We start from the raw sequence: 13,942 nt of genomic DNA, 5'->3' as shown, positions 1-13,942 counted from the left end.
CCTAGACAATGATTTTATTTTATTTTTATTTTTTATTTTTAAATTTTATTTATTTATTTTTTTCCCCCAAAGCCCCAGTAGATAGTTGTATGTCATAGCTGCACGTCCTTCTAGTTGCTGTATGTGGGACACGGCCTCAGCATGGCCGGAGAAGCAGTGCGTTGGTATGCGCCCGGGATCCGAACCCGGGCCACCAGCAGCGGAGCGCGTGCACCCAACCCCTAAGCCACAGGGCTGGCCCTAAGCTTAACTTTCTAAGAAGAGTATGGACAGAAGATGGCGGCGTAGGCAGACTCTGAACTCACCAACTCCCGTGGACACAGCCAATTTACAACTACTCGTGGAAAAATTACCCCTGAGACAGAACTGAAAACTGGATAAGAGGAACTCCTGCAACAACGGACAATCCTAACTGGGGTAGAAGAGGCAGAGACTCCCTTCCGGAGAGGAAAAACGCCGCCTTCACAAGCCGCCAGCTTCACGGCCGCCGGGAGCAGCTCACAGGTACGCAGCCTCCCTGGAGGCGCGGGGTGGGCCCTGAGCCGGGGAGCGCCCCCGCTGCGGGCACTTTGTGGACCCAGCACAATCGACACCAGTGGCATAATATCTGACTTTGCTGCTACTAAGGCATTGAGTAGCACCCCCAGAAAACCCGGTTCACAAAGAAACTAAAACTGGCTCTTAAAGGGCCAGCGCACAAACTCACCCGTTCCAGAAAGCATCCTAAAATCACCAGAAAGAAAGGTGCACAGTGCTTCGGTGACAAGAGACTCACCTAATAGGCCCTGAGTGCATCTCGGTGAGGGGTGAGACCTCTCCGGGGACTGGGACATTGGCGGTGGCCATTGTTGTGGCCTGGTGTGAGCGTGCTGACACAGACGCCATTGGAGTTCTCCCTGAGACCTGCTAGCCCAGGGTCTGCTCCACCCGCTAGAGCACCGATTTAATCCAGCTCAGCCAGGGCAGGCAGCCCACCCTAGAGTCTGGCCCCACCCAACAACAAGCCCTCAGGCAACGTGTGGGCCTGCATAGATTGGTGACTGGATGCTCTGCAGCCTGGCAACTGAGCTGACTTGAGCTGGGCAGGGTGTGCACAAGGAGCGGGTGGAGAGTGTGGGGTGGTGGCGGAGTGTGTGGGGCTCCCGCCTTGGAAAGACTGGGTCCGCTTGGGGAGGTCGGGGCGCTCACACGGGGCAGGACTGTGTTGACTGTGTGTGTGGACCTGTGGGCAACAGGGCTTGTCAGCTGCAGAAGACTTGTGCTTCTCAAAGACCCACATAGGAGGTTTGCCCCACCTTCCAAAGCCTGAAACAATTGGGTGCTCCTGTGCCTGAGGCCAGCCCCACCCAGCTGCAATCCTCAGAGAGCTGACAAGAGACCTAATAGGCTAGAGGCTTACAGCAATTGTAAGGCCCTGAGCCTAACAACCTGCCACACTGGGGGCCTACTCACTTAAAAGAAATACTGCAACACAAATGTGGTATTAGAACTTGCAGCCAACTGTGCTGGGGCTCCCCACACCTGATAAAGAGACTGAAGGGCCCACAACAACTACAAGCAGCTGAGCATTACAACAGCTGGCCAGGAGCATAACTCAGCCTCCCTGGGCGCCTATAGGGAGAGCTAACAGGCCACAATAGAAGGACACACGTAGCCCACATAGGGGCCACCCCTGGAACATTGAGAACTGAGGGAAGCATACTGGAAGCCTCCTAAGGCATCACTTACATAAGGTCACCTATCAAAGAGCAGGAGACGTAGCTGACCTACCTAATACGTAGACACAAGCACAGGGAAAGAGGCAAAATGAGGAGGCAAAAGAATACATTCCAAGTAAGGGAACAGGACAAAACCCCAGAAAAGGAACTAAGTGAAACAGAAATGAGCAATCTACCCGACAGAGAGTTCAAACTAAGAGTGTTAAGGATGCTCACTGATCTGGGGAGAAGAATAGATGAACTCAGTGAGAATGTCAACAAAGAAATGGAAGATATAAAAAAGAACCAATCAGAAATGAAGAATACAATACTGGAAATGAAAAATTCATTAGAGGGACTCAAAAGCAGAGTAGAGGATACAGAAGAACGGATCTGTGAGCTGGAAGAAAGACTAGAAGAAATTACCCAAGGTGAACAGGTAAAAGAGAAAAGAATTCAAAGAGTGAGGACAGTCTAAGGGACCTCTGGGACAACATCAAGCGCACTAACATCCGTGTTATAGGTGTCCCGGAAGGAGAAGAGCGAGACAAGGGGGCAGAGAATTTATTTCAAGAAATAATAGATGAAAACTTCCCTAACCTAAGGAAGGAAACAGACATCCAGGTACAGGAGGCACAGAGAGCCCCAAACAAGATAAACCCAAAGAGGCCCACACCAAGACACATCATAATCAAAATGTCCAGAATTAAAGATAAAGAGAGAATCCTAAAAGCCGCAAGAGAATGTCAAGTTACTTACAAAGGAAACCCCATAAGGCTATCAGCTGACTTCTCAGCAGAAACCTTACAGGCTAGAAGAGAATGGCACGATATATTTAAAGTGCTAAAAGGAAAAAACTTACAGCCCAGAATACTCTACCCAGCAAGGTTATCGTTCAAAATGGAAGGAGAGATCAAAATTTTCCCAGATAAGCAAAAATTAAAGGAGTTTGTCACCAAGAAACCAGTGTTACAAGAAATGTTAAAGGGACTGATTTAAGGGGAAAAGAGAAGACCACAAATAGGAAAAATTATCTATTTCCACGATTAGAACGTAATGGACACAAATGCACGAAAAAGAGGTTAGATATGATATCAAAAACATAAAAGGAGGGAGGAGGGTAGTTAAAGAGTACAGGTTTCAGACAGAGGTCAAACTAAAGTGACCATCAATTCTGTATAGAAGAAGTAAGGAACAGAGAAGGACTACTAAAACACTGAGGAAAAAAAAAAAGATAAAAATGGCAGTAAGTACATACTTATCAATAGCTACTTTAAACGTCAATGGACTAAATGCTCCAATTAAAAGGCATAGGGTGGCTGACTGGATAAAAAAACAAGACCCATATATATGCTGCATACAAGAGACACACTTCAGACCTAAAGACACTCACAAACTGAAAGTGAAGGGATGGAAAAAGATACTCCACGCAAATGGCAATGAAAAGAAAGCTGGGGTAGCAGTACTCATATCAGACAAAATAGACTTTAAAACAAAAACTGTAAAAAGAGACAAAGAAGGGCATTACATAATGATCAAGGGAACAATCCAACAAGAGGATATAACACTTGTAAATATCTACGCACCCAATGTAGGTGCACCTAAATATATAAAGCAATTATTAACAGACATAAAAACAGAAATAGACAGTAACACAATAATAGTAGGGGACTTTAACACTCCACTTACACCAATGGATAGATCATCCAAACAGAAGATCAATAAGGAAACATTGGCCTTAAATGACACACTAGAAGAGATGGACCTAGTAGATATATACAGAGCATTCCATCCAAAAACGGAAGAATACATGTTCTTTTCAAATGCACATGGAACATTCTCCAGGATTGATCACATATTAGGCCACAAAACAAGTCTCCATAAATTTAAGAAGATTGAAATAATACCAAGCATCTTTTCTGACCACAACGGTATGAAACTAGAAATCAACTATAGGAAGAAAATCAGAAAAGCCACAAATACATGGAGATTAAACAAAATGCTACTGAACAACGACTGGGTTAACGAAGAAATCAAAGAAGAAATCAAAAAATACCTGGAGACAAATGAAAATGAAAATACGTCATGCCAGAATTTATGGGATACAGCAAAAGCGGTTCTAAGAGGGAAGTTTATAGCAATACAGGCCTATCTCAACAAACAAGAAAAATCTCAAATAAACAATCTAACAATGCACCTAAAGGAACTGGAAAAAGAAGAACAAGCAAAGCCCAAAATCAGTAGAAGAAGGGAAATAATAAAAATCAGAGCAGAAATAAATGAAATAGAGACCAAAAGAACAATAGAAAAAATTAATAAATCCAAGAGCTGGTTCTTTGAAAAGATCAACAAAATAGACAAACCTTTAGCTAGACTCACCAAGAAAAAAAGAGAGAAGGCACAAATAAGTAAAATCAGAAATGAAAGAGGAGAGGTTACAACAGACACCTCAGAAATACAAAAGATTATAAGAGAATACTATGAAAAACTATATGCCAACCAATTCGACAATCTGGAAGAAATGGATAAATTCTTAGAATCATACAACCTTCCAAAACTGGATCAAGAAGAAGTAGAGAATTTGAATAGACCAATCACCAGTAAGGAGATCGAAACAGTAATCACAAACCTCCCCAAAAATAAAAGTCCAGGACCAGACGGCTTCCCTGGTGAATTCTACCAAACATTCAAAGAAGACTTAATACCTATCCTTCTCAAACTCTTCCAAAAAATTGAGGAGGGGGGGAAGCTCCCTAACTCATTCTACGAAGCTGACATTACCCTGATACCAAAACCAGACAAGGACAACACAAAAAAAGAAAACTACAGGCCAATATCACTGATGAACATCGATGCGAAAATTCTCAACAAAATACTAGCAAATCGCATACAACAATACGTTAAAAAGATTATACACCATGATCAAGTGGGATTTATTCCAGGTATGCAGGGATGGTTTAACATTCGCAAATCAATCAACGTAATACACCACATTAATTAAATGAAGAACAAAAATCACATGATCATCTCAATAGACGCAGAGAAAGCATTTGACAAGATCCAGCATCCATTTATGATAAAAACTCTGAATAAAATGGGTATAGAAGGAAAGTATCTCAACATAATAAAGACCATATATGAGAAACCCACAGCTAATATCATCCTCAATGGTGAAAAACTGAAACCTATCCCTCTAAGAACAGGAACCAGACAAGGATGCCCACTGTCACCACTCCTATTTAACATAGTATTGGAAGTCCTAGCCAGAGCAATCAGGCAAGAGAAAGAAATAAAAGGGATCCAAATTGGAAAGGAAGAAGTGAAACTGTCACTATTTGCAGATGACATGATTTTATATATAGAAAACCCTAAAGAATCCACCAGAAAACTTTTAGAAGTAATAAACAAATATGGTAAAGTTGCAGGATACAAAATCAACATACAAAAATCAGTCGCATTTCTGTACACCAACAACGAAGTAGCAGAAAGAGAAATTAAGAATACCATCCCATTTACAATTGCAACAAAAAGAATAAAATACCTAGGAATAAACTTAACCAAAGAGGTGAAAGAGCTGTACAATCGAAAACTATAAAACATTTCTGAAAGAAATTGAAGAAGACACAAAGAAATGGAAAGATATTCCGTGCTCTTGGATTGGAAGAATTAACATAGTTAAGATGTCCATACTTCCTAAAGCCATCTATAGATTCAATGCAATCCCTATCAAAGTTCCAACAACATTTTTCACAGAAATAGAACAAAGAATCCTAAAATTTATATGGAACAGCAGAAGACCCCGAATAGCTAAAGGAATCCTGAGAAAAAAGAACAAAGCTGGAGGTATCACACTCCCTGATTTCAAAATATACTACAAAGCTATAGTAACCAAAACAGCATGGTACTGGCACAAAAACAGACACACAGATCAATGGAATAGAATCGAAAGCCCCGAAATAAACCCACACATCTATGGACAGCTAATCTTTGACAAAGGAGCCAAGAACATAGATTGGGGAAAAGAAAGTCTCTTCAACAAATGGTGTTGGGAAAACTGGATAGCCATATGCAAAAAAATGAAAGTAGACCCTTACCTTACACCATACACAAAAATTAACTCCAAATGGATTAAAGACTTGAATGTAAGACCTGCAACTGTGAAAGTTCTAGAAGAAAACATAGGCAGTACGCTCTTCGACATCGGTCTTAGCAACATCTTTTCAAACACCACATCTGACCGGGCAAGAGAAACAATAGAAAAAATAAACAAATGGGACTACATCAAACTAAAACGCTTCTGCACAGCAAAGGAAACCATCAACAAAACGAAAAGACAACCTAACAATTGGGAGAAGATATTTGCAAACCATACATCTGATAAGGGCTTAATCTCCAAAATATATAAAGAACTCATGCATCTCAACAACAAAAACTACCAACCCAATTAAAAATGGGCAAAAGACCTGAACAGACATTTCTCCAAAGAAGATATACAGATGGCCAACAGACACATGAAAAGATGTTCAAAATCACTAACTGTCAGGGAAATGCAAATCAAAACTACAATGAGATATCACCTCACGCCCGTCAGAATGGCTATAATTAACAAGACAGGAAACAACATGTGTTGGAGAGGATGTGGAGAGAAGGGAACTCTCATACACTGCTGGTGGGAGTGCAAACTGGTGCAGCCACTATGGAAAACAGTATGGAGATTCCTCAAAAAATCAACGATAGAACTACCATATGATCCAGCTATTCCACTGTTGGGTATTTATCCAAAGAACTTGAAAACACCAATTTGTAAGGGTACATGCACCCCTGTGTTCATTGCAGCGTTATTCACAATAGCCAAGACTTGGAAGCAACCTAAGTGCCCATCAAGGGACGAATGGATAAAGAAGCTGTGGTATATATACACAATGGAATACTACTCAGCCATAAGAAACCACGAAATCCAGCCATTTGTGACAACATGGATGGACATTGAGGGTATAATGCAAAGTGAAATAAGTCAGAGGGAGAAGGTCAAATACCGTATGATTTCCTTCATTAAGTAGTAGATAATAACAACAATAAACAAACACATAGGGACAGAGATTGGATTGGTGGTTACCAGAGGGGAAGGGGGGAGGGAGGAGGGTGAAAGGGATAATTCGGTACATGTGTGTGGTGATGGGTTGTAATTAGTATTTTGGTGGTGAACATGATGTAGTCCATGCAGAAATAGAAGTACAATGATGTACACCTGAAATTTTTACAATGTTATAAACCAACGTTACCGCAATAAACAAAAAATTAAAAAAAAAAAAAAAAAAAATAAGAAGAGTATGGACAAATGAAACTTGAGATGATCTATAAACTGCCGAATAAGGTGATTTTTTTGGTTGGTGTTTTACTTAATATAAAAGTAGTACATGCTCACTAAAGAAAACTTTAAAAATAAAGAAATAGAGAAGTAAAAAATCACCCATAATCTACCACTCAAAGATAATTACTGTTAACATTTTTATGTATTTTTTCAATCTTTTTTGTGCAAATTTTTATTTTATATGGTTGAGAGCATAACTGCATAAAAGAATATTTTTATGCATAAAGTTTTTTCTGTATTATTACTTTGTATAGAACCCTGAAAAAGAATAAAAAAATATTAACCTTTTCAACATTTTTGGAAATCTGAAAAACTGCTTTCCAAAATTATGTCAACCAATTTTATTTTAATTTATCTGTACTCCAACCAGCAGCATACAGGAGGACTTTATCCTTTCTTGCATTATCATTATTAAAAATAATCTTTTCTGGGCCAGCCCGGTGGCGTAGTGGTTAAGTTCTCATGCTCCACTTCGGTGGCCTGGGGTTCGCAGGTTCAGATCCCAGGCATGGACCTATGCACTGCTCATCAAGCCATGCTGTGGTGGCAACCCACATACAAAATAGAGGAAGATGGGCACAGATGTTAGCTCAGGGCTAATCTTCCTCACCAAAAGAAAATAATAATAATAATAATAATAATAATAATAATAATAATAATAATAATAATAAATCTTTTCCAAAAAAGAATCTTTATCTTTTAGAGATACCTATAGAAATATTGACAGATGAGATAATATGAGGTTTGTGATATGTTTCAAAATATTATAAGGGCTGGAGATTGTAAAGGAATGGGTAAAACAAGATGAAACAAGATTAGCCACAAATTAGCAATAGCTTAAGCTGGATAACGGGTACACCAGGTTTGTCTCTCTACCTCTGTATTTGTTTGACAACTTCTATAATAAAAAGTTTTAAAAATTGTTTAATCTGGCAATTTCAATCTCCTCTCTAGGGAATCAAAGAGTTCCAAAGGACCTCAAAGATCATGCAAGTACTTCCATCTTCTAAACTCATACAGAATTCCCTCCACAGCACCCTGCAGCGTAGCCAACCAGCCTATGCTTGTCTATCCCCCGAGTCAGTCGTCCTCACTACCTCTGTGCCAGCTTCTTTATTACGAAACTTTTATAGAAAAAACGATAAGCTTTTCCTTATACAGTCACACATTGCTTAACAACAGGGTATGTTCTGAGAAATGCATCATTTGGTGATTTCGTTGTTGTGTGAACATCAGAGTGTACTTCGACAAACCTAGATGGCATAGCCTACTACACACCTAGGCTCTATAGTACTAATCTTACGGGACCACCATCGTATTCACGGTCTGTGGTTGACCAAAACATTGTTATGCAGTACGTGACTGTATTGAACTGAAATGTGGCTCCTGATAAGTTTCTTCTATTGATCTTAGTTTTCCCCTCTGAAAACAGAGATAATTTTACTCCCTTTGCCTTTAGATATTAATAACACAATTTATGCCTTTCCTTCTTTCCAGCAGAAACGAGTTACAAAGAGTAGAAGGGCCATGAGTTAGTTCTTCTCCATGTTACCCTTCACTTTACCCACACATCTCCTTGCAATAGAGATGTTAATACTCAATAAATTGGCTTAAAGGTAGGACAGAGGAGGTAAGAAATGCAGAGGCCCTTGGTGGCCTACATCTGGTGCTCTGGGATACTAAGCTCATATTTTACCTGAGAACTGCCACTGAGGCAACATAAGCTTCTCATGTGCTGCAACATGGCTTTAGGTTTGAATAAGTTTACATTCCTCCTGTCTCGAAATCTCATTTTAAGCCAGAGCGGGAAACCAACTGCAATCTTCCGTCAGTTTCTCACTGTTATTACTTCAGCAAGAAAAAGTGACATCTATTACTGAGTTTCTTGTCTCTCCTCTCAAAAAACGTATGATTACCATAGCTCTTCCTCTGCACTCAAGTTTCTATATGCAAATCTTATCTACTTGATAAGCCCCAGCTCTATGCCCATTCCCTCCTGGAAGCCATTTCTAACCATCCCATATAGTAATCCCTTTCTCCATTAATCTCTTGTAACATTTATTATTCTTTTGATACTTCAACATATCTTGCCCTGTAGCATAATTCTACTTTTTGTGGCTGTGTGCCTTGTCACTGGATCATAATGATAAGGAATACTTTTTAGGAGGACTTATAGGGCAAGGGGTAGTAAGAAGAGTAAGAAGATGGGCCGGCCCCATGGGTTAGTGGTTAAGTGCGCACGCTCCGCTGCTGGCGGCCCGGGTTCGGATCCTGGGCGCGCACCGACGCACCGCTTCTCCGGCCATGCTGAGGCTGCGTCCCACATACAGCAACTAGAAGGACGTGCAGCTATGACATACAACTATCTACTGAGGCTTTGGGGGAAAAGAAAATAAATAAATAAAATTATTAAAAAAAAAAAAAAGAAGAGTAAGAAGAAACTATTAATTATAAAATGTCTATTTTATGTCAAGTACTTTACATATTTTATCTCTAAGGAAATTGAGGCTTAGAAAAGTAAAGTGATTTACCAAAGGTCATAGAACTATTAGATTAAACCATACTCAACTGCCATTTTTATAAATCAACATAGTCATATATTAGGAATTTTATATGGTTGAATCTAATAGTAAGTGATAGAGTAAGGGTTTAAACTCATTCATTAGGTTGTCAGTTTGGGTCCAAAATCTATGCTTTTTCTGTATCATGTTGCTGCTCAATAAAATAAGGGCTAAGTAGGAGGTCAGGGCTAGAGCTATGGATTCCAATCATTAACAGTTAAAACCATGAGAACAGTCAGTCCTTGAGGAAGCATGGAGAGGAAAAGGTAGAAGGACAAAGGCGGTGAGAGCTCAGGAAATATCTCTGGTTTAGGGATGGCAAGAATAACAGGAATAGCAAAAGGATTCAAGTGCAACAAATAATTTGAGAACCTACAGTATATCATGAATCATGCTAGGCACTTATAAACATAAGCTATTGAAACCAGGGAAAGGAGCAGTAACTGGAAAAAGAGAATAATCAGGAGATTAACTAGTATCACCGAAGCCAAAGGAGCTAACAGTTTTATGAAGGAAATAACAGTAACTGAAGTCATTACCATTAAGAGTCATGAAAGATGAAAAATATGTACTCACTCATGCAAAAAACATTTGCTGAGATTCTTCAGTCCTGTGCAAGAGGTGGGGATACAGAAATGAAGAAGACATAGTACTTGCCCTCAAGGAAACTTAGGGACTAGTGGACAAGACGGGCCTGTACACATAAAAGGCCAATGGCTCTAGCAAGAAGCTCATCACTGGTGGCCTTACAGAAGGCAGTTTGAACAGAGGGATGGGGATGGAGGCCAGACTGTAGAGATCTCAAGGGAAGAGGGTGGCACGGCAGGAAAAGGAATCAAAGAAAAAGAATCACAATGAGTGGTGGCAGCAGCATCAAGGGAAACTGTCACAAGCTTATGCCAGCTGTTGTTTTGTTAAGGTTCTATAAAGCATCACCAAACTGATGCCAAGACATGTGGGAGAAAGAGAGATTGAGAGAGAGTGAGTGCAGAGAACTAGAAAATTAGGTCTACAGATTCCTGATTACTCTTTGTTATGGTCTGGAAATCCTGAAGGAGAAAGGCTAGGGGAATAAAACACCCTTTATTTTTATTTTTTTATTTTTATTTTTTGTGAGGAGATTAGCCCTGTGCTAACATCCGCCAATCCTCCTCTTTATTTGCTGAGGAAGACTGGCCCTGGGCTTACATCTGTGCCCATCTTCCTTCACTTTATATGGGATGCTGCCACAGCATGGCTTGCCAAGCAGTGCGTTGGTGCACGCCCGGGATCTGAACCGGCGAACCCCGGGCCGCCGAACCCCGGGCTGCTGCAGCGGAGCGCGTGCACTTAACTGCCTGCACCACTGGGCCGGCCCCTAAGACACCCTTATCATCCTGAGAGGGATGAAGGGTACTGACCTGTATCAGAGAGATGGCCGTGGAAATCCAGACACTGTTGGCTGCCTACTCATCTATTTTCCTGTCCTTCTCCTGACTGACAGTACCCCAAACTGTTTCCAGTAACAGATGACACAGAGGGGTGAATCCTGATTAACCCAAGCCAATTATGGTGATTCCATTCCCCTTGCCAGTGATTTCTTTAGGCATGAGCATGGATTACAATTCTGGCCAATGAGGTGTAAGAGTAAGTCTGCTGGGCTACTCCTGAGGAAATTTTCCTCACTCATAAAAAGGATAACAGTATCCACTGTTATGTGAGGATGAGAGTTGCTGCAGCTATCTTGTGCTGTGACCATGAGGGAATAAGCCTGAAGACAAAAGGCTGCATGCTAGGGAGCAGGGTGCCAAAAGATGGCAAAAAGTTGGGTTCCTGACTTTATTTCTTTTTCCTTGCTAAAGCTTTTTTGTTTAAATAAAAATAAATGCTTTTATTTTTTAAATAAAAAAATTATATTTTAGAATAATTTTAGGTTTACAGAAAAGTTACAAATATAGTACAGAGAGTTCTCATATGCCCCTCAACCAGTTTCAGTTTATACGTTTTTTAAAAATAATTTTATTTATTTATTTTTTTTTCCTCCAAAGCCCCAGTAGATAGTTGTATGTCATAGCTGCACATCCTTCTAGTTGCTGTATGTGGGACACGGCCTCAGCATGGCCAGAGAAGCGATGCGTCAGTGTGCACCTGGGATCCGAACCCGGGCTGCCAGCAGTGGAGCACGCGCACGCAACCGCTAAGCCACGGGGCCGGCCCCATACGTTTTTGGATTTCACCAGTCTTTACTTTAATGTCCTGGCTCCAATCCAGGATACTACATTGATTTATTTGTCAAGTTTCCTTAGTCTCCTCTGTTGACTTTGTTTTCGAATCACTAAATTAATCTAATTCAGGGCCGGCTCCGTGGCTTAGCGGTTAGGTGCGTGCGCTCTGATGCTGGCGGCCCGGGTTCGGATCCCGGGCGCGCCCTGAGGCACCGCTTCTCCGTCCAACGTGAGGCCGGGTCCCACGTACAGCAACTAGAAGGATGTGAACCTATGACATACAACTGTCCACTGGGGCTTTGGGGGGAAAAACTGAATAAATAAAATCTTTAAAAAAAAAAAAAAAAAAAAAAATTAATCTAATTTGGAACCACCATAAACCTGGACTTCTGGGCCAGCCCCGTGGCGTAGCGGTTGAGTGCATGCGCTCCGCTACTGGTGGCCCGGGTTTGGATCCCGGGTGCGTACCAACGCACCGCTTCTCTGGCCATGCTGAGGCCGCGTCCCACATACAGCAACTAGAAGAATGTGCAACTATGACATACAACTATCTACTGGGGCTTTGGGGGGGGGAAGGAGGAGGATTGGTAATAGATGTTAGCTCAGAGCCGGTCTTCCTCAGCAAAAAGAGGAGGATTAGCTCAGGGCTGATCTTCCTCACCAAAAAAAAAAACAAAAAAACAAAAAACACCAAACCTGGAGTTCTTACTAAGTAGTATACTTTCTTAATTATTGAAGCCATTTTCAGTTGAATGTTCTGTAATTAACAGCCAAAAACATCCTAACTGATTCACTGAAATACCCCGGTAAGGTGGTCTCTCCAGGTCATACAGTCCAGTCCCTTCTCACCTACATCATTCCTGTGAGGATTCACAGTGTCCCTTAATGGACACCTTGTTCCATGCATTTCCCCCAACCCCACTCCCAAAGTCCATTCCAAATATTTTATCCTGGCTACCCCAAGGTACTCACTTTACCTAGACTACATATGTAAAGCATCAAACACAGTACCTACTGCGTTGTAGGCACCTAGTAAATGATAGATCTCTTCTTTTTGCCCCTCTACCCTCATCTATGACTTTGCACACACTATGGCTTTGGCCTTCAGCGTTCATCTTTACACATCCAGCTGGTAAAATATTCATCAGCTGACATGTCACCTAGTCCATGAAGACGTCCCTGTAGCATTCCTACCACTCGTGTTAGCTTCTCTCTATGTTCCCATATAGTCTTCTGCTGTACTACTTATCGAATTGTATTCAATCACATGTCCACATGTCTTTCTGCCTCACTAACTGTGCTTGTTTAGGGCAGAGACTGTAACTGATTCATTACTGAACCCTCAACATTTTGCAATAAGGGCCAATACATTTACTCTACCAATGGTTATTGAGCACCAACTATACAATTGGCACTGAGCTAAATGCTGGAGCTAACACGATGAATAAGGCACAGTCACAACTCTCAAGGAGCCTGGACTGGAGGGGGACATAGACAATTACAATGTAGGGTGATAAACACTATGTGAGAAGCACAATATGCCAAAGAATCAAGGAGGATGATGCCCCTAGCCCAGCCAAAGACCAGGCACTTAAACCCATGTTTAACTGAACTACATGGAACCATCTCTCTTAATTGGCCCCTGGACCTACCTTGGCTAGCAATGAATCCGTCTCTGAAACTCAGCAGGGACAGAACTGGTGCTCCTGATCTGTGCATGACTTGTACTGGAACCCTAGGATTCAGAGTAAGAGGGGTAATTTCATTTTCTTTCTTCAAAAGTAATGTTTAACTATATTCAACATATAGTACTTACCGCATGAAAGCAAACAGGACAAACGTGAACAGAGATTAAACGTTCATATGGTTTCTTTCCTGGCAAGGTCCTTAAATGGTAGATCAAGGTTATCGATTCAAAACCACCTTGGAGTGACTCTTAACATGTCTCTAAACATGTCATTGAGCTGAATAAACTAAGTCACCACCACTATCTTCAGTTTTAAGGGTACGTCTGATAAGGGTTTTAAGATAACAATGTTAATAATATGGTAATCTTTTTACTTATAGACAGAATTAAGACAGTTGTGAAATATTAAAATTGTCAGGACT

The 13,942-nt window shown here is 41.1% G+C and overlaps 1 protein-coding gene across 3 annotated transcripts in view; it reads right to left on the bottom strand.

Moving 5' to 3' along the window:
- The window catches only part of PAAF1 (proteasomal ATPase associated factor 1), a 51,782-nt gene that overhangs the window by 3,406 nt on the left and 34,434 nt on the right, over nucleotides 1–13,942 (bottom strand). Inside the window, exons 10-11 of one of the 3 annotated variants that reach the window (XR_015552690.1) lie at nucleotides 13,650–13,719; nucleotides 13,486–13,568 (exon numbers count right to left, since the gene is read on the bottom strand). Coding sequence is in view for 2 of the 3 variants with exons in the window: in XM_004433981.3 (XP_004434038.1) it covers nucleotides 13,486–13,568 (83 nt within the window). In the remaining variant the exon portion in view is untranslated. Of the gene's footprint in view, nucleotides 1–13,485; nucleotides 13,569–13,649 lie in introns of those variants that run through there. The other 2 variants (XM_004433981.3, XM_087433436.1) reach the window with 2 other exon arrangements.

Source organism: Ceratotherium simum, chromosome 7 (assembly GCF_057802395.1).
Source record: "Ceratotherium simum simum isolate JZ-2026a chromosome 7, ASM5780239v1, whole genome shotgun sequence".
NCBI lineage: Eukaryota > Metazoa > Chordata > Mammalia > Perissodactyla > Rhinocerotidae > Ceratotherium > Ceratotherium simum.
The sequence above is the reverse complement of the archived record's forward strand: the minus strand, read 5'-3'. Positions and strand labels throughout refer to the sequence as shown.